Below are 22,053 nucleotides of genomic sequence, written 5' to 3'. Positions count from 1 at the left end.
GGACAGTAGTTAATTGAAACTAGATAAAACTGGCCAATACCTTCTAAAGTTAGACATTATATACATCTATATATACATACATATATATATATATATATATATATATATATATATATATACACAGAGAACATAGATATCAAAACACAATTTTACCAACAATAACATAACATGTTTTGAGGCTAGTACTTGCCTCTTCGTCAGATGTGAATAATGGCCACACAGAAGACACTTTACATTGGGACAGTGTGTTTCTACACATGCAAATTTTCATATGTTAATTTTGCACACATCCCTAAAACAATTCTATTGAAAAAAAAAACTTTTAATCGTAAATCTGGTTGGCTATATTTTTCCTGACCAAGTGTTAGTCCTCCTGGCAGATAGGTGTCACTACAGTATCTATGAGGCTGTTTGTTTGTTTGACTATGAACCAAAACAGCAGTTATTTCCTTAAACTAGTTCCAGGCACCCTGTTGTTGCTAACATTCTCTTTTTGATTGTATCATGTCTAACCACAGTCAAACCTATGAGAAGAATATAATTAATGATTTTATTTGTGTCTTCTTTATTCCATATGACCGGCATGTATCTGACTGTATGTCACCTGACTGACTCAGGAGCCCTTTCCCAATGCTCTTTCAGCACCAGCACTCCATCTTTTTCTAAGCCACCCCCCTTATTGAAACATTGGCCCTGATTTACTACTGTAAGCCCGATAGGTAAAGGGGTGTGTCCCCAACATTTTCAAAAAATCCCAACATATTAAATATGGTTTCCACAGAAAATGTGATGGATTTGAGATGAAGAAAACCCCACAGATCAGAGCATGTGTAAAAATAAATAAATAAATATAGAGATACATTGGTAGCAAAGACCAAAACATAGTCTAGTTGTGACTACATTTGACCTGTTTCATGGCAGTATATGTTTTATTGGTCACAAAAGGGTAGTAGACTGTGCAACAGTATATATGGCTTGAATGCTTTGCCTAAGCTGTAGTTCGTGATTTCTTCTAGAACCCGTGGAGGAAGTTAAAGAGAGTGCGGAGAGTGATGAAGAACCAAAGCCAAAGAAGACCAAGAAAGCAGATCAGCCTACAAAAAAGAAAAAGAAACAGGTACTATATTGTTGTTTATACTTCAGCTTGACCAATTCAGTAGGTGGCAAATGAAAGGAGTTGCCTGGCAAAATAAAGTGTATCTGGGCTGGGGCTGAGCTAAAAAAAAAACAACAATAATACTTGCCCCAATCCCCTGCTGTATCCACCCCACGGAGCCATCTGAGCAGTCAAAGAGTATGTAGAAGTGGGCACTGCGGAATGGATGCGGCAGAGGAACAAGGCCGATGAGTATGAGCCTTTTTTTTCCCCCTTCGTTTTTTTTTCCTAGATGCACAGATGATTTCCTGATGCCGGGTCAGCGTGGGAAGGCTTAGCTGTATAATAATGTTATGAGATTGGAGCACTGTATTCTTGGATACAATGCAAGGTGTCTCTCAGTGTTCTTGTTTTGTACTAGATAGGAGTTGGCAAGTTCTAAATATGTTGAACCAATACCAGTATTGGTGGTTCATGCTGAGCTGTCCTAATTAACATTTGGTAATCAGCTCAATATTTGCTGAACGTGTTTCAGATAAGCTTCTTCCGTAGTAAAAGATATGATACTGAGGAATGAACAAGCTTTTCTGAAACGCGTTTAGGAGATATCCAGCTGATTGTCAAATAATAACAAATTTAGGGGAATTTAGCTTTTGTGTGTTATGTGAATAAGAACAAAGCCTCTCTGGGCACCGCTATAGCAATCAGGGAACACCCTTCTTTGACTAAAGACTAAGACACTGCATCTGTCCACTCCCGTTTTTCTACCTGTGTGGTGCTCAGCAACATTAAAGGATGAAGTCTCTTGGTATAAATATGCAAAAGTAGATTAAAAGTATGTGGCACTCACCATGATTTTTTAGGTCTCCTGAAGTGCCTTAGAGTGAGAAACAATCGTGCAGTAATCCGTTTGCAATGGTCAACACTTTACAATTATTCTCCTTTTACTATCTGTATAAAATATTTTACTATCTTTAATTAGTACTATTTAACATTTTTGATGTGCACTTCTATAACATAAGTGTAAAAGATTTAGAAATGTTGATGATCTAGAGGGCCGACCAATCATATATATTTAGATTCTATCTCAACACAGTGCAAAGGGTACGCACAGGTCAGAGCAATCGGCCACCTAAACAGAAGTAGGGGCATATTTTCCACCTAACCTTCTGTTAAATCCTTACATGTGCCTTACAGCTGCAAGACCTAGCTGCAGACCGCTGCTGTGATGACTCTAACCTATATAATGCATGAAATACATAAATAATACCTACAAGTGTGTCCGTGTGATTTTAGTGTCAACCCAAGCTTAGAGAGAGCAGCAGGGAGGGAGGAGTTCTATAGAGCTGAGGGTAGAACATATGTGGAGGGCAGCCCCCACAAGCTGTAGATAAGGAGGAAAGCAGATACAGGGAAGATCACATGGGCTGTTTCCAAGTGTACACTGTAGACTGCTGAACACACAGACCTGAGATCCAGCACGTATTATCGGGAGGACACACCCTTATGAGTGAAGTGTCAATATAGAAGTAGGCTGTAATTAATTTTCCAAACTCTAATATGTACACTCAAACTTAGTGTAACATTTGTAACTCTTAAGTAATCACTAACATATGTGAAAATCATTTTTAGTTAAACGTTGCCATAGCCTTTAATGCCCAAATTGACCCCTTAAAGGGGTTAAAATAGACTGTTGTTGAAGTGGAAACACTAGAATCAGAGGTATTTGTTGCCACAGAAGGCTAGAAAGCGGCGTGCAAGTAGCAGACAATCAGGGTTCCTATCACTTACACGTCCCCCAGCTCATTTTCCAGGAGGTTTATGTCTTACATCAGTCATGTGAAGGGTTGGGATTGACCCCTATCATCGGAATGTAAACGCTGATGTAATTGTGTCCGTTTTCCATCTGGATCCCTCTAGGCCAAAACCTATAATATTTTCCTACACAGAACACGGCACAGGAAACTGTTTTAACAATCTAAGCTTCAAACATACATGGAAGAGCTATTTCAGATGATGCGCCCGAGCCAGATCGGCACGCTTCCTATTACTGCCTATTAGGAAAATCCACTTACCGTATCACCAGATGTGACAGATTATAGGAAGAAAAGCCAGACTGATGTAGAGACATATTTCTTTTAGCTTCTAGTATCTTAAGTCCATGTACTTGGAGCTTATACAAAGCTTGTGGCTGTTCTGAAATGTCTCCATATAACACGATGTAGTGTCCTGAATAAAACACTGCCATTAAAGGGGTACTCCGGTGGAAAACAGTTTTTTCTTAAATCAACTGTTGCCAGAAAGTTAAACAGATTTGTAAATTAAGAAGAAAAGTGCAGAAGCCAGCCGTATGATAAACTTCACCTTTTATTGTATTCCAAGATAAAACTTAGACATAAAGACGTCTCAAATCACAAACAATAAAACCTCCTGGATAAGAAACATGGTGCGTTTCAGGTCACGTGACCCTTCATCAGATGCATGCATCTGATGAAGAGTCACGTGACCTGAAACGCGTCATGTTGCTTATCCAGGAGGTTTTATCGTTTGTGATTTGAGACGTCTTTATGTCGAAGTTTTATCTTGGAGTACAATAAAAGGGATAGTTTATCATACCGCTGGCTTCTGCACTTTTCTTCTCAAGTTGGAGGCTTCAATTTGCCGTCCGGAGGATTGGGTGAGCTGACGTTTGTTGTATCCATACAAGATTTGTAAATTACTTCTATGAAAAAATCTTAATCCTTCCAGTACTTATTAGCTGCTGAATACTACAGAGGAAATGGTTTTCTTTTTGGAACACAGTGCTCTCTGCTGACATCTCTGTCCATTTTAGGAACTGTCCAGAGCAGCATATGTTTGCTATGGGGATTTTCTCCCCTTTAAAGCTGGGGACTGTCCTGATTCATTTTCAACCAAATGTAGCATGTGCAAGGAGTTTGTATGTTCTCTTTGTGTTGGCTGGGGTTTCCACCCACAATTCGAAAACATAATGCTAGGTTACTTGGTTACCTATGGAAGTGGCCCTAGTGTATGAGATAGTGGAACAGATTGTGTGCCCCAATAGGTACTTACACTTATGGTAATCTCTGTACTGCCCTGCAGAATATCTTGCACTGCATAAGCCAGTGTTTCCCAACCAGGTTGCCTGCAGATGTTGCAAAACTACAACCCCCAGCATGCCTGGACAGCCTTTGGCTGTCCAGGCATTCTGGAAGTTGTAGTTTTGGAACACCTGTAGGCACCCTGGTTGGGAAACACTGGCGTAAGCATTAAAGAATAAGTGACTATATGTTGCAATAAAATAAATAAAAAGAAAGCTTTTTTAGGGAACGCTGTGTTATTTTGGCACAGTTTTTTTGTACCTGTGGACTTCAGTTGGCACACTTTCTTCAGTCTTGCATTGGTACATACTTTGGGCTTGTACCCTATAAGACCTTAACACTGTAGTGATGATCACGGATAATAAGTACCTCCCAACATTTGAATTTATGGAATAGTTGAAAACTGAAAACTTCACAGAATGCCTAAACTGTGGGTATATTTACATAAGTCCCACCCATTTAGATTAGTTTTGATGGACAATCTAGCGAAAATAGAACGGCATGATAGCTATATAAGCCTAAAAGTAAATTTAGCTTGTTTTCATGCAATGGACTCTTACATTTGAGTTGAAATTTCTGTTATATTTTGGTAGGTGAAGGAATGCATCTTAAGCAAACCTGAAGAAAAGGAGGAGACGGCAAAAAAATCAAGGAAGAGGAAGAAGGTACAAAACCCATGCTACCCCTGAAAGTCATGTAAAAGCAAAGATATATATATATGTGTGTGTATTGCACGTAGCACTATTCTTGTCTTTAAAGGGGTATTCCAGGAAAAAAAATTTTTTTTTTTTTATATCAGCTGGCTCCAGAAAGTTAAACAGATTTGTAAATTACTTCTATTAAAGAATCTTAATCCTTTCAATAATTATCAGCTGCTGAAGTTGAGTTGTTGTTTTCTGTCTGGCAACAGTGCTCTCTGCTGACATCTCTGCTTGTCTCGGGAACTGCACAGAGTAGAAGAGGTTTGCTATGGGGATTTGCTTCTAAACTGGGCGGTTCCCGAGGCACATGTCATCAGGGAGCACTTAGACAGAAAACAACAACTCAACTTCAGCAGCTCATAAGTACTGAAAGGATTACGTTTTTTTAATGGAAGTAATTTACAAATCTGTTTAACTTTCTGGAGCCAGTTGATATATATAAAAAAAGTATTTTCCTGGAAAACCCCTTTAAGACAACACCACACCAGGACCTGGGCAGACCCTATTGCAGGTCTGGAAGGTCAATCAGCAGCTTTTGGGAACCATCATACAATGTGCTTTGGCTCCCATTGTAAATAGAAGCCACAATGCTGATGTGGACGAAGTGTAATTCTTGGTTTTATACATACAGTAGACATAGAAAGTGCCAGTGATATTGGAGGGTTCATTCCATTGACGCACCTATTACAAATACTGTATTCTTCTCCAGAAGACAATTACTGATGTTCTTGCGGCATCTGCTCCAAAACCTGGAACTCCAGAAGATCTTCAGAATCTTATCGAGCAATACTACGGCAAGACTCGATCAGTGATTGAGATGGAGGAACTCAAGTTACCAGGTACAGCCCATCTCTCTATTACCAGACATCACTTTATTTATCTCAAGCTGCATCTTGGAGGGTAATAGTATGGTCACGTGGGGCAGATACACTGCAGATTAATTTAGCAAATCTTCAATATGTCTGCCCTTTGTGAACACTCCCTCAGTCTATTTATTATATTAAAGTGGTCTCTCAACTTACAATAGCCTCAGATTACAATATTTTTAATGTACAAAGGTCTATACCATTGTAACTTTAAACCATAGTCAACATACAATGCTACGGACAGTCCAGATCTGTGAAATGTGTCACTGGCTGCAAGATCTGACCAATCAGAATGGACATTTCACTGGTAAAACCCCTGTATTACTGAAGTGCATGCACTGACTGGTGTCTGGTAGCGCCCCCTACAGTACATGAAGGTACTACATGTTCTGTACTCTTTACCTGTGCCAGGGTTAGCTGCTCCTTTGTCTCAAAAAAGTAAAATGGAGCCACCCTTACCTGGTGTCCACTGTGTGTTCTGTACAGGCCCCTGAAGAAGCTTCTGTCCTCTACATAGACAGTGATTACAGCTCCCAGCAGATCGTTCTTACTTTTATATATAAGGACTTGCTTTATCTGTATTAGATATCTACTTATACGTGGGCATTTACAAAGAGTCGTGTGAATTTTCAACAGTTTTAGAGCCCAAATGTTGCACTGAAAGTTGGGGCCATGCACCAAATGTATCCAACCGCGCACAGGCTTTGATGAATCGCCACAGAACTACTCTACTTTAGTCTGGTTAAACGTTGCAAAGAAGTGGCGGCCGTGCGACATATGTATCAAATGTCGCACGGACCTTAATACAATTCTTGCATAGAGTTCTATAGGGCAGGGTTGACTTGCCCTGTGATAACTTCTAAATCTGTGCGAATTTTTTTTGCCACATTTCCCAAAAAAGTTGAAAGTGATAAATCAGTGACAAAGTGCACAAAGTGATCTAAAAAAGAACACTTCATGGTAATGAAATTTAAACGGACTAAATGAAATGTTGCAAAGAAAAAAAATTGCAACGGGCCAGACTGCGACACTTCAGTATAAAGCAGTATAAATGGTTTGATAAATTCCCTTCATTGTTCTTTAATCCTCACTTTTTCCTATTTTTGGATAAAATTTTCAAGGCTTCAGAACCAATTACCAGGTTTCCATAGAGTTATGGTCTCAACATACAATGGTTTCAACATACAATGGTCATCCTGGAATTAATATTGTAACTTGAGGGACCAGCATATGTTACATGAATTAAAATCCATGTAGTGATGAGAATCTCACAGTAAAGTGACAGAAGTAGCTTCGTGTAACTTGATAACTTTCCTGGAAAAGGAAATATGTATATATACCAGTGTATCCCGAGCAGATTGCCCCCAGCTGTTGCAAAACTACAACTCCCAGCATGCCCGGACAGCCAAAGGCATCATAACAGCCCTGGTGCCCTCATAACAATGCCAGCCACAGTACCTCCATTCAGAATTGTAACTTTAAAGAAGCATTTGTTTTTTTATTTTTATTTTTTGCCATTATCATGCACATTCACCATCATTAGTCGTACAGCGCCATTTGTTTCATTCCACCCCATCAGCGCCTATTCGCTTCATTACTATTATTGCAGTTGTGCACATCATGGTAAAAATGCGTCATTGTCTTTTTCTACTGCGATTTTCTAGTGTGCAAAGTGCAGTCAAAATTCACCGTACAAACGCAATCTAAAGACTTCAAATCTTCATAAAATACCTCAGTTGTGATTGTAGGTCAAATTCACTTTAGCCTCATGGCAATATTTCACTAAAAACGCACTATGAATAAGAAAATGCATCAAAAGTGACTCAACCCATGAATTCACCGACCACCTGATTAGATGACCAGGTGCAGTGATCAAACACCACACCCTTAGCCAGAGGATTCATAGGTAATGTAGGCAGCATTGTTAAGTATTTGCATCCGCTGTGGAGCCAGACCCCATGCCTGCTACATCAGCTAAAAACAGGTAAACATCATTTCCTGGAGTGCTTTTTTAAGCTCTTGGGCCCCAATGCGAAATCTGTAATAGAGACCCTCGACCTACCATGTGCTCTTTATTATATTGATGTGTTTTTATGTGGCAGAGGGGCCTTTCGGACACCCCATGCACCTGAGCTCATGTGCGACTTCTACCACTGACCCCCATAGCTGAGCTGCAGCCACTGTGCCCTATAACAGTGACAGCCGCAGAAATGAACTCTGCTATGACATGTAGTTTTTGATTTAGTTTTAGTGCCCTTTAAGACAGGCCAATGCGTATACTAATTGGGTGCCAATTAGGGCTGGGCGGTATGACCAAATCTGCGTATCACGGTATTTTTGTAACTTTCGGCGGTTCCACGGTATATAACGGTATTTACTCCCCCCCCACCCCACCCAAATTAATTATCAGCCCAGCGCTGCGCTATTCTGCCCCCCCCCAACAAAAATTAATTATCAGCCCAGTGCTGCCCCATAGGGGTAAATACTCACATTTCACCCCCTGCCCTCCTCGTGCTGTTTGTTGCCGGCGCAGACACAAGGTAAACAAAATAAACTAACGCATGTTCTGACGTCGGCCTTACGCTAGGGACGGAATGTCGGACAGCCGTCAGCCTATCACCGGCCGCAGCGATGGTCCGCCTCGGCTGCTGATAGGCTGAGCCCACTCTCGTGTAAGAAGCTCTGGGTGGCTTCTTACATGACAGTGGGCTCAGCCTATCAGCGGCCGAGGCGGAACATCGCTGCGGCCGGTGATAGGCTGACGGCTGTCCGACGTTTCATTCACTAGGAAGCAGATGAGGCCGGTACCTGACCAACGGGAGGTGAGTTATAGTTTATTTGGTTTATTTTTTGCAGCCCGGGCATAGGGATACCACACAGTATAGAGCAGTGGTCTTCAACCTGCCGACCTCCAGATGTTGCAAAACTACAACTCCCAGCATGCCCGGACAGCCAACGGCTGTCCGGGCATGCTGAGAGTTGTAGTTTTGCAACATCTGGAGGTCGGCAGGTTGAAGACCACTGGTATAGAGTGTTAGTGCCGGTGGCTGCAACAAACATGAGGATGAGGAGGGCAGCGCATGCAGGTGACACATGAGTATTTACCCCGATGGGGACAGCGCTGGGCTGATAATTAATTGGGGGGCAGAACAGCGCTCGCGGGTGACTTGTGATTAGTTCCCCTATGTGGGGACAGCGCAGCGCTGGGCTCATTCATTCATTCCCGAGGGGCCCAACCGGTATTGCGGTATGGGTTAAAATTCATATCGTGCAGCACAAAAATGTCGGTATTCGGTATGAACCGGTATACCGCCCAGCCCTAGTGCCAATCTCTTGGATCTGCACCTATCAGCGTATCTTTAAGGAGACTATTACATGGCTTGACTAACATGCAACAGGACTGTATGGTCAATTTCTGGAGCTCTGCAATCAGCCAATAAACAATGCTTTTATATGTTTGTCAGCTGACTACTGGGCCTAATACACAGGGCAATACCTGCCTCTTGGACTGTGTATAATAGGGCCCTTATTCATGAAGTCGGTCTGATAACCACACTTTCGTAGCATGTAGAGAATACAGATCCAGTAAGAGAATTCTTATGCACTAAAGACAGATCCCTTAAATAGTCATTTTCCTGGCATGTCTATTCATCCTTCACCATTACCTCACTATGGCCCAGATTTATCAAACTTTGTGAGAGAAAAACTGGAGGGATTTTCCCACAGCAACCAATCACTGCTCAACTTTCACTTTACCACAGCTTGTTATCTGAGCTGTGATTGGTTGCTGTGGAAAAATCCCTCCAGTTTTTCTCTCACAAAGTTTGATAAATCTGAGCCAATGTCTCTAGGCCTATCCTGTTTCCTTGCCAGTAACCTCAGCCATTACAATACTACCTAATGAATTGATAGGGTGTACTCCCATGAATAAATAGCGCATTAGACATGGCCGCCTCCTTCGTTCTCAGGTCACGGGTGCCCTTTAAGAGACATTCCCAGCGATTGATGTCTGCTCTGGGCCTATACTTCATCCGCAGCTTAAAAAACCACAGAAAAGGTTAAATAAAAATTGTTCACTTTTGGAAACCGCAGAGATTTCAGTGTGTGGTTGGGACATAAGTATAGGCTTCTCAAGTCCTCTCCTTGTTTGCTTGCACTTTGTCTGAACCATACGGAGAAACCTAAGGCCCAGGCGTTGGGACTTGTGATTGTTATAAATGTTGTAGGATATTTCCAGGAATAATTTCTCTCTGTTATATGATATTTCATGTATGGGCAAGATCTGTCTTCTCTTCTCAGGAAAATAAAAGGTTTCTTATCCCAGACCTGTTTATTTTTAGCCACGCTCCTTAGGGGATTGCTGATTTATTCATATGTGGGTGGTTTGCCCATACATTGACCTAGTTAGCTTGGCTGTGTCCTTGTATTGGGGTACGTGTGATGGGCCCATAGGCTGTTGTTTCCTTCTTTAGTCACTTTTCATTCACATGGGCCACCAAGGTGCGAAAACCGGTCACTCCGGACCCTTTACTCCGACACCCAGGACTCTTGCCATCAATTGTGCCTATAAAGCAAAAGTATTTTTAGACTAGGTCATCAAAAAAGTTTTAATGTTAAATATATTGGGGGGAGATTTATCAAACCCTGTCCAAAGGGAAAGTTGCTGAGTTGCCCATAGCAACCAATCAAATCACTTCTTTCATTTTTAAAGAGGCCTGAGAAAAGTGAAAGAAGCGATCTGATTGGTTGCTAGGGGCAACTCAGCAACTTTTCCTATGGACAGGTTTTGATAAATCTCCCCCGTTATTTTGTTCCACAAAAGTATTATTAAGAAACCTGTTGCATGTGACTCAAAAATGGAAAGAGCATATGAAGCCCTCAGTGGGCAAAATGAGAACAAACTAGTACTAGGTGAAAATAGTCCTGTCAATCAATAAGGGAGTAGGAACAGTAGGGCTATGTTGATGAGTCAGAACTTCCATGTGGAATGCCGCTTGGAATTCTACACGGAAATTCCGCTGCAGCGATCTCCTAAACGGGACGGAACGTTCGGTCTGGAGCATGTGTCGTCTACCTCTAGACAGCACACACAAATGGAGGATAGGCGATGAGTTAATTCTGGCTGCAGGACCCCTTTAAATGATGTAAGAGAGCAGAAGTTGATGAAAGATGGCTGCCATCAAAATATTGCACAGAGACATTATATAAAAAAAAATTACAGATTACAGAAACAGATTATAAAAAAGTGAATATGTTTTGGTATCTGTCTATATTAAGGAAAGAATGTTAAGCAGAACATTCCTATTAAATCTGGCCATCTCTGTTCTGCAAAAAGATTACTGACACTAAAATGTACAAAAATTCCTTCCGCAGTGACCACAGTCTATCGCTGGCCACAGGGGTGTCCCGTCTCATCCAATAATTGACTTAACAGGCAGGTCCTTCTCTAACATCTTTAAAAATTGTAGCCTATCCTCAGGACTATCTATCGATTTTAGATCAGTGAAAGTCCAACTACGGTATTTTCCCCCTAGCCAATCAGTTGTTTAAAGGGGCCATGGCACCCAGGTGAGTTCTGCAGCAGATTTGCTGTAGCTGATTTTCCTACCCATTGAGTACCCAATGGGCAGCAAGTTCTGTAGCAGCAAATCTGCAGCAAAAATACACTTTTGTGAATGGACCCTAAATGTTATTTTAGTTTGTCCCAATATCACCATACTATCTGTAGCAGCAGTGCAAGGTACCGCAGTGTTACACTGTTAAAGGAGTTATCCAGAAATAGAGCTAATTTCTTTGAAAACAGCACCACCCCTGTCATCAGATTGTTTGTGGTATTACAACTTGGCTCCATTCACTTCAATGGAACAGAGCTGCAATACCAAACGCAAAGGTGGTGCTTTTTTTGGGTAGAAATTAGCTCTGTTTTTCTATCCCTGGATAACCCTCTTTAAATTTAATGGACAACACTGCAGCACTTTGCACCACTGCTACGATAAATGCGCCAATACTGGGAGGAGCACATTTAAAAACTGAAGAGGCCAAACAGCTGATCTATCCTGAGGATAGAGCATCAGTTCTAAAAGCCCATATGTACCCTTTGAATAGGCACTGTAACTTTAATTATAAAAAAACACACACACACACACACTTTTGACATGTCACAGAGACACATAAAAAGTTTTGATAATTTGGGAGCTGGGTGTTCACACACCCACCAATCTTAAGATACAGCTGAGTGCTTTACTCTTCAGCTTGCTGCCTTTTCCGTCTTGCTGCAGGAGACAGACTCCATTATAAATCAGTGGGGGATGAACACCCAGACCCCAACAGATCAAACTTTTTTAAAACAAGTTTAATTGTAAGCTTGAGCTGCATACAAAATAGGATGAGAGCAAAACAATACCCTAAACAAAACAGTATACAAACATCAGAATACTTTACATACATTGAAATAAGGTATAAAACTCAAAGACCCTATTCAAAGAAGTCTTCAGAGCAGTGTAGGGAGGACATCCAACGTGTCCAAAATGTTCGGCTGAATCCTCCCTAATGGCGTTAAGTTTTTCATGAAGCATGATGGAGTTAAAACTTTTGATGTGCCTCTGTAATATGTCAAAACTTTTTTAAATTGACAAAGACACTTTAGGAAAACTAGATCTTTAATTTATGTGATATTTCCAGTCACAAGTGGTAAAAATAAGAACATAAATTATATCTATCTCCAATAAATAGCCTTTTCTAAAACCAGCTGAATGCTGTAAAAGACTACACAGACCACCAGCCCCTGTACTTGTTTCCTAGGAGCAGCTGCCTTAAGAGAGCTGAAATGGTCACATGGTTATAGAAGCAGGGAATAAAGATGGAGGTGTTTATGCATCAGCCAATCAGGGATAATAACACACTGACTGTTGCCCGGCAGTCATCATGTGTGCTAAGAACTACTGCACTTTATGCATGGGAGAAACAGGGTATCCACTCAGCAAAGATTACACTTATAAAGTACAAAGTTATATAACTTTAAAGGGTAGCTCCCACCATCCATTTTATTTTCTGTCCCTGCCTATTGCCCATCTATCCCTAACCCCCTCCCTGCCTTTACTTTTTTTTTACTATATTAAAAATGGCTTTTTGTCTGCCTGATAGTGTGCTCACTACCAGGCAGACTTCCCCAGCAGGCACAACATCACTGATGCCTGCGGGGGCCGACACTTCCGCCCTTAGTTCACTATACAGGGTTCCTCCAGCTGTTTCACCACTACAACTCTCAGCTTGCCCTGACATCTACTGGCTTTTAGGGCATGCTGTGAGTTGTAGTGGTGAAACAACTAGAGGCACCCTGTGTTGAAAACAATAACTTTGTTAGCGCCCTACCCCGAACCCCGCTCTCCCCCCCCCCCCCCCATTGAAATCAATAGTTGCCGCAGCGCTACCCCGAACCCTGCTACCCTTTGAAATCAATAGCAGTGGCAGTGCCCATTTAACACGTGCAGCAATATAAAGATAATTTCTTTGGCTGGTGTTCTCCTTTAAAGCGTACCTGTCAGATTCCACAAAAAAATTACACTACTCAGTACCTAATCCTGACCACATACATCTAATTTTTATGCCTTTATCACCTATATTTACTATATAAAAATTCCTCTTTTTCATTAGCTCACAGTGTTAGAAATCCTCTCAGGGGAAGGGGCGTGTCCCTTCCTTGTGGTGGTGGGAGGTGATTGGTGTGTCTGATCATGCAGCCTTGTCCATGAGTCATCTCTTGTCCATGACTCATGGACAAGCCTGATGCTGCTGCAAGACTGGTTAGTGTCCCAGTAGGTGTGGGGACCCCTAGTGGTGGTCAGAGAACGTGTTATGAACGCATTCATATTGTATATTAGATGTTTATAATCTTTTGTTACCAGTTTCATGTGATATAGGTGTTTTAATTGATTAAAATACCATTTCTATTATTCATAGATAATTGTTTTGCAAAAGAAAATGACCTCAGCCACACCTTATCATCATACCTGAAGGAAGGTAAGTGTGTTATGTTACTTAGGGAGGGGACAGCTCAGCAGTTACTTGGGCCTTATGCTGACTACAAATGCTATAGATATGCTATATTATTTCACATTATAATATAACACAGTTTGGATGGTTTTGGTGAACTACTGCCATCTGGTGGTGATTAGCAGTGCTGCAGCCATGTTTGATCACTGGATGGCTTGACAAAGCAGTAATTCCTTTCCTATACAAGTCGTTCTTTGTTTTTATTTATCTTTTTAAATCCATTTTTGACAACGTACTCACGGTAACCTGCTTCTCTTCCGCTTATAGTATACAGCAGATTCTTGCAAAAGTGAATTTATAATATAACACAGTTTTTTTGTTTTTTATTTGTTATTTTTGCAGTCTGCCCCAAATGGTCAAAACTATCAAAGAACCACAAAGAGAAGAAATCTATCGTCCTGCTGGTTGTGTGCAGCTCTGCCCACCGCACCCTGGAGCTTATTAAGTGAGTGTGGGACGGGGAACAATGACTTCTGTATCATTTACTTTCATATCTGGGATACAACCCTAGTATTAAACCAAATTCACAATAAACAAGGGAAATGATTACATTTTTATTGCTGCATTGTATCTAAAAAAGAATTGCAAATAACCTTGAAGACTGTAACTATTAAGATATACAGGTCTGTATAGAAGCTGTATACAGCAATGTTTTCCAAAGAGTGTGTCTCCAACTGTTGCAAGACTACAACTCCCAGCATTCTGGGAGTTGTAGTTTGGCAACAGCTGGAGGCACCCTGGTTGGGAAACACTGGATTAGATAATATTAGGGTGCAAGCAGAAAATCTATAGGACTTTATGCAGATTATGGTGTAAATATTGGTGCAGTTTTCTTTGCAGATTTGGTGTGGACTGAGAAGATAAAAAATAATTTTAAAAAAATCTGTAAAATTTGTATCTCTACCCCCTATCCTGCGATTGGACCCTGCGGTTGGCACGTGCCCTCTATTCATCTCTATGGGAGAGCAGGAGGTAACAGATACTCATGAATAGAGGAGCCGCACAGACCCCCGCTTTGTACACGAGCGGTCTGAACCCCCGCGAACAGAAAATGCTGATTTTGACTCCCAGATTGGAGTCACTGGAGTAAATCTATAAGAAATCCACATTGGCAATATAAAGTGACATCAATCTGCACCTAAGGACAATTTCTGTGCCTGTCCTGTGCTTGGAGTTGTAGTTTTGCAGCAACTGGAGACACCCTGTATGGAAAACACTGCTGTATACACAAAGAAGTAGGAGACTCGTTATCATGACTGTTTGCAACGACGCTTTACTTTGTATTTCATATATATATATATATATATATATATATATATATATATATATATATATATAGTGTTACACAGTATTTCTAGCCTCAGTAGAGGTGACTATGTACTGACCATAGATCAGCCTATGTATAAGTGCTGGAGTCCTGGGGAGGCTTCTGAGGCTTCTCACTACTGATACCTTTATTAAGAAGCATTTTGGACTGGTCATTTATTGTAGAATACATTTTCTCTTCCCTGCTATCCTTAAAGGGGTACTCTGCCCCGAGACATCTTTTTCCCTATCCAAAGGATAGGGGATAAGATGTCTGATCACGGGGGGCCTGCCGCTGGGGACCCCCACGATCTCCCTGCAGCACCCAATTCATTTAGAATGCCGGCTGCTGCATTGGAGTCTCGTGATGTAATTACCACACCTCCTTGATGCAAATCTATGGAAGGGGGCGTGGTGTGCGGTGCTGGGACCCCCGCGGTCTCCGTGCAGCACCCGACATTCGTTTAGAACACCGGCTGCTGCATCGGAGGCTCGTGACGTCATGACCACACCCCCTTAATGCAAATCTATGGCAGGGGGCGTGGTGGCCGCCGCTGAGACCCCCCCGCGATCTCTGCTGCGGCACCGCAATCATCAGGTGCACAGAGCGAATTTCATGGCCATGATATCACTGCCACAGCGCTAGTCATCAGGCACTGTGCACCTGATGACTGCAGTGCCGCAGCAGGGATCGCGGGGGGTCCCAATGGCTGGTAGGGGATAAGATGGGGATAAAATGTCAATGGGCAGAGTACCCCTTTAAAGACCTACAGAGCCAGGACCAAGTTATATGAAGGGCACATTAGCCATTGACTTGGGGATATGTCCCACTCTAATATAGGTGGAAAGGTGTCTGTACATGTGTGACTCTCTCTTCTGAAGTTGCTGGCATGGCAGTCTTCAGAACTGATAGATTTCAATGGAGAAGACCAAACACGAGTGCCTACCTATCCTAAAAGTGTTACGTTTAAGCATCCCTTTTGCTTCGACAACTCTGAATTGTACAATGCTTGACAAACAAACATGGTCCCTAAAAGGGGTTTTGTAGAACTTTAATTAATGGCGTTTTCTTAGGATAGGCCATTAATATCTGATCAATGCGGGTCTAACATCAGGCACCCCCATTGATCAGCTGTTGCCATTGCTGTGTCACCCATATACATAGTAATCGGAGCCAGAGGCAGACAGCTATACATTGTGTAGAGGCCATGCTTGAAATGAATAGGAGCTGAGCTGCAGTAACCCAGCATGACCACTACAAAATGTATTGCGCTGTGTGATTATACGGGTGTCGCAGGCTTTAGCGCTGATCAGTTATTGATCAGATATCCTGAGCATAGGTCATGAATGAAAAAGGTAATATACTAATATATAGTAGATCGTATTATTAATTCTTATCCTTATTCTTGCAGATTAATAAATGCGTTCAGAGGCGACACCAAGATCATGAAATTATTTGCAAAACACATTAAGGTATCTCTATCCTGCTGTGATTCTTTTTTATTATGTAGTATTCTGATTGCAACACAACATAAAGAAATGTTATCACTGTATAAACTGCACATGGGGAGTAAAGAGGAATAGATGTCACTCTGTAAGGCTAGGTTCACACCACAGAATGTTTAAGTGTAATTCTGCTTGGAATTTCCGGTGTAGCAAAGTTCCATTGCTGTCTATTGGATTTAAAGGCACAGTCCACACTATGGAATTTCAAGTGTCAGAGTCTCCACACCTAAAATTGGCGGTGTGTCTGAACAAATGATCTCAATTATTTATTAAGCAGAATCCATGCAGAATACATTGCCATCTCTAAGGATCGCAATGTCCACATTAATTTTCCTGTGAGAATATCCGCAGTGGGAATCTAACCTTAGAGTTCCTCTTCAAAGGGGTACTTTGGTGGGAAAAAATGTTTTTAATTCAACTGGTGCCAGAAAGTTATACAGATTTGTAAATGACTTCTATATAAACATCTTAACCCTTCCAGTACTTATCAGCTGCTGTAAGCTCCAGAGGAAGTTGTAGGGTTCTTTCCAGTCTGACAACAGTGCTCTCTGCTGACACCTCTGTCTGTGTCAGGAACTGTCCAGAGCAGGAGAAAATACCCAAGGCAAACCTCTCCTGCTCTGGACAGTTCCTGACACGGACAGAGGTGTCAGCAGAGAGCACTGTGGTCAGACTGGAAAGAACTATACAACTTCCTCTGGAGCATACAGCAGCTGATAAGTACTGGAAGGGTTAAGATGTTTATATAGAAGTAATTTATAAATCTGTATAACTTTCTGGCACCAGTTCATTTAAAAATATTTGTGTTCCACCGGAGTATCCTTTTAAAGGGGTTGTTCGGGAATAGAAAACCAGAACTAATTTCTTACAAAAACATCACCTCTCTGTCCTCAGGTTGTATGCGGTATTGCAACTTGGCTCTATTTACTTGAAAGGGGTATTCCAGGCCAAAGCTTTTTTTATATATATATCAACTGGCTGCAGAAAGTTAAACAGATTTGTAAATTACTTCTATTAAAAAATCTTAATCCTTCCAATAGTTATTAGCTTCTGAAGTTGAGTTGCTGTTTTCTGTCTAACTGCTTTCTGATGACTCACGTCCCGGGAGCTGTGCAGTTCCTATGGGGATATTCTCCCATCATGCACAGCTCCCGAGAAGTGACATCATCATTGAGCAGTTAGACAGAAAACTTCAGAAGCTAATAACTATTGGAAGGATTAATTAAGATTTTTTAATAGAAGTAATTTACAAATCTGTTTAACTTTCCGGAACCAGTTGATATATAAAAAAAAAGTTTTTGCCTGGAATACCCCTTTAATGGTACTGAGTTGCAATACCACACACAACCTGGGGATAGAGGGGTGCTGTTTTTAGTAAGAAATTAGCTCAGATTTTTTAATCCTGGATAACCCCTTAAAGGTTTATTACGGAAATTGAAAGGAAAGGGTCATATGAGATTAGAAAATATGGCTTCTTCACTACCCAGGGGTAAAGTCTCAGCCCTAATCTATATGGAAGAAATCGGCCATGTTTTCTAATTTGGTACACCCCTTTTAGCAAATAAAATACACAAATCCTTGTAGAATATCCTGAAGTTATATTCTAGTGATACAGGATATGGTCATTTAACTATACAACATCTGAAATAACATTTTGTATTTTTATACCTTATCACAGATTAAAGATCAGATAAAGTGGCTGGAAGATCATGTCGTTCACCTGGGAGTGGGGACTCCGGGGAGGATAAAATCTCTCATAGAACAAGGTGCGAATAGGTTTCTACAATATGATGGCTCCGTGTGATTTACTAAATGGATTCCAACAGCTTTACTTGGCGTCTAGTTGAATACGTTCTATTGTTCCCTCTTATCAGCCATTGCCAGCTAAACAGGAAGAGAGGATTTCCGAAAACCTCTGCCCGCGTGATCATTACTCTATGTTAGTCGGGGGCCAGGGGCTTATACAATAGGGCAGCACAGGTGGCGTCTTCTGCTTAAAGGGGTACTCCGCTGCTCGGTGTTTGTAACAAACTGTTCCGAACGCTGGAGCCAGCTCCGAGAGCTTGTGACGTCATGGCCATGCCCCCTTATGACGTCACGCCCTGCCCCCTCAATGCAAGTCTATGGGAGGGGGCGTGACACGCCCCCTCCCATAGACTTGCATTGAGGGGGCAGGGTGTGACGTCATGAGGGGGGCGGGGTTATGACGTCACAAGCTCTCGGAGCCGGCCCCAGCGGAGCCGGCAATCGCTGAGCCGCGGAGTACCCCTTTAAGAGACAAGAATCTGACCTATCACTTTTTAATTGAGATTTATGTAACAAATGTGAAAACAATCGAAGAAAGACGTGAATTCATCAGGGTGAGCCCTGTTCTCAGGGATTGTGTGTGTGTGTATATATATATATATATATATATATATATATATATATATATATATATATATATACAAAGCAACTCATCACACCACCTTATAATGGCCTTTTTTGAATCTCCATACACCAGAAGTGGTGCTCCCTAAGGAGAATACTTACCCCCTTTTCCTATGTATATACTTGTAACATTTGTCTGATTTTTGCTGATAGATGGGCTCACCTTGCAGTCCTTGAAATACCTGGTTTTAGATTGGAACTGGCGAGATCAGAAGTTGCGGAGGATGGCGGATATACCGGAGGTAAGCACTGCCGTATTTTCGTTGTATAGCGCCACCTGTTGTACAGTTTCCATCTTGTACACATGCTTGTCTCTGCCGGCTTGAGGTGTACAATCTAAATCCTCTATCTGATGGACATATTCTTCCAGAAAGTAGAAGATATAAAAAAAAGTCATTCAGGTTTTTCCCTGGACAGATTTATAGTTTTTCTTTGTCCCCAATGAGGCTCACAATATAAATTCCCTTCACACGGAGGTCATTTGGCTTCCTATGACATTGGCCCATCAGTATGTAAAGACAGAGAGAATATACAACCGCCATACGGATACGCTGCTGTTTTATGTATTTTGTATGTTAAAAATGACCAGAGTGTAAGAACAGCAGGAAAGTGCATGAGATTTTGTCCCATCTTTTGCCCCCGCTGCACAGGACAGGCACAGAAATTGTCCCAAGGTGCAGATTTATGTCACTTTATATTGCCAATGTGGATTTCTTATAGATTTACTCCAGTGACTTCAATCTGGGAGTCAAAATCTGCATTAAAGGGGTACTCCGGTGAAAACCTTTTTTCTTTTAAATCAACTGGTGGCAGAAAGTTAAACATATTTGTAAATTACTTCTATTAAAAAATCTTAACCCTTCCAGTACTTATTAGCTGCTGAATGCTACAGAGGAAATTCCTTTCTTTTGGGAACACTGATTACATCACGACCACAGTGCTCTCTGCTGACATCTCTGTCCATTTAAGCAACCATGCATAGCAGATGTATGCTAAAGGCAGCGTGGTGGCTCAGTGGTTAGCACTGCTGCCTTGCAGTGCTGGGGACTTGGGTTCAAATCCCACTAAGGACAACAATAAATAAAGCATTATTATTATTATTATAATAACGTCAGCAGAGAGAACTGTGGTCCTGATGTAATCAGAGAGCATTCCAAAAAGAAAATAATTTCCTCTGTAGTATTCAGCCGCTAATAAGTACAAGAAGGATTAAGATTTTTTTTATAGAAGTAATTTACAAATATGTTTAACTTTCTGCCACCAGATGATTTAAAGGGAAAAATGTTTTCACCGGAGTACCCCTTTAAGGGTCTATTCACACGTACAGTATTCAGCACAGATTTGATGCGCAGGATTTTCTGCTGCAGATTTCAATGTAAACTGAACACAGCTTGAAAACCTGCGCATCAAATCTGCGTAGAATACTGTACGTGTGAATAGGCCTAAGGGGGCACTGCAGTGTAAGAAAATGTATCGCCTATCCAAAGGATAAGTGTCTGATCGAGAGGGGTTCCGACCGCTCGTGTATGAAGCGGGGAGTCCGTGGGGGTCCTCTATTCATCTCTATGGGAGATCTGAAGATACGGATGAGGAGAGCCGGAGCGTCGTGCAGGATAGGGGGTACAGATAAAGGTCCGACCACAGGATAGGGGATACAGATACAGATTTTGCAGATTTTTAAATTATTTTTTATCTTCTTACTCCACACACCAATTCTTCAAAAAAAACTGCACCAATATTTGCACCACAATCTGCATAAATTGGTATAGATTTTCTGCTTGCACCCTAATATTATCTAATCCAGTGTTTCCCAACCAGGGTGCCTCCAGCTGTTGCCAAACTACAACTCCCAGCATGCCCGAACAGCCAAAGGCTGTCCGGGCATGCTGGGAGTTGTAGTTTGGCAACAGCTGGAGGCACCCTGGTTGGGAAACACTAGTTCAATCAGTGCTGACTGTGGCATTGGCTCTATATGTGTAAAATTCAGATTGTATACCTAGATACCTATACCCTTTGCTCTACTCTTGCAGGTGAAGAAGGAGATGCTTGAACTCCTCGTGTCGGGTCCCATAGCTGCCTGCCGAGAAGGATCTTTAAAGATTGGTTTATTTTAACTTTTGCATTAGAAGCAACGTTGAGCCTTTTATCCTGCACATTTCTGTTTAAACCAGTGACTTTTGTTTATTCTCTATACACATGACTAATAAAACCTGGCTTTTTGTCTTAACTTTCTGAACTCAATGTGCTACTAAGTTCTGTAAGCTAAGGAGAACTATATGGCCCTTACAGTGAGATCTGGAGAAGCAGGGGGCCTGGGCGAAGAAATGGCAGATGGAGTTTGAAGGAGTACTCCGCTGGAAAAGATTTTTCTTTAAATCAATTGGTGCCAAAAAGTTGAACAGATTTGTAAATTACTTCTATTAAAAAAATCTTAATCCTTCCAGTATTTATCAGCTGCTCTTTACTCTACTTTTTGGATTTCCTTTCTCTGTGACCACAATGCTCTCTGCTGACACCTCTGGCCATTTTAGGAACTGTCCAGAGCAGGAACAATTCCCTATAGCAAACCTCTCCTGATCTGAACAATTCCTAATGTGGACAGAGGTGTCAGCAGAGAGCACTGTGGTCAGACAGAAAGGAAATCCAAAAAGAAAAGAACTTCCTGTGAAGCAAAGAGCAGCTGGAAAGTACTGGAAGGTGTAAGATTTTGAAAAAGTAGTAATTTACAAATCTGTTTAACTTTGGCACCAGTTGATTAAAATTTTTTTTTTTCCAGCGGAGTACCCCTTTAATGTGGATAAATGAAATGTTGTGCACTCGGGCCAATGAAACAAAATGTCAAAAACAACATAGGTATAAGACAATTGTATGATAATATTGTATACTTCTAGATACTGTAAAGATGTTGCCACATTTTTGCCTCTTGAGAACGCCGTGGAGACGGCGAAACATGTAGAGGCAGCAATTTAGTGTTTTCATTTGGTGTCAGTATTGGG

At 41.4% G+C, this 22,053-nt stretch overlaps 1 protein-coding gene across 6 annotated transcripts in view; it reads left to right on the top strand.

Moving 5' to 3' along the window:
- CMSS1 (cms1 ribosomal small subunit homolog) overlaps positions 1-21,291 on the top strand; it is a 359,690-nt gene extending 338,399 nt beyond the window's left edge. For all 6 annotated transcript variants that reach the window (XM_056559287.1, XM_056559289.1, XM_056559291.1 and 3 more), the window contains 9 exons: positions 1,017-1,117; positions 4,791-4,862; positions 5,608-5,737; positions 13,724-13,783; positions 14,159-14,261; positions 16,534-16,594; positions 18,306-18,393; positions 19,211-19,299; positions 21,088-21,291. In XM_056559287.1, coding sequence (XP_056415262.1) covers positions 1,017-1,117; positions 4,791-4,862; positions 5,608-5,737; positions 13,724-13,783; positions 14,159-14,261; positions 16,534-16,594; positions 18,306-18,393; positions 19,211-19,299; positions 21,088-21,171 — 788 coding nt within the window. In that variant the 3' untranslated portion in view covers positions 21,172-21,291. The remainder of the gene's footprint in view (positions 1-1,016; positions 1,118-4,790; positions 4,863-5,607; positions 5,738-13,723; positions 13,784-14,158; positions 14,262-16,533; positions 16,595-18,305; positions 18,394-19,210; positions 19,300-21,087) is intronic.
- The last annotated feature ends 762 nt before the right edge of the window (positions 21,292-22,053 follow it).

This window comes from Hyla sarda, chromosome 2 (genome assembly GCF_029499605.1).
Source record: "Hyla sarda isolate aHylSar1 chromosome 2, aHylSar1.hap1, whole genome shotgun sequence".
In the NCBI taxonomy this organism is placed as follows: domain Eukaryota; kingdom Metazoa; phylum Chordata; class Amphibia; order Anura; family Hylidae; genus Hyla; species Hyla sarda.
Note: the sequence above shows the minus strand (reverse complement) of the source record. Positions and strands in the feature narration are given on the sequence as shown.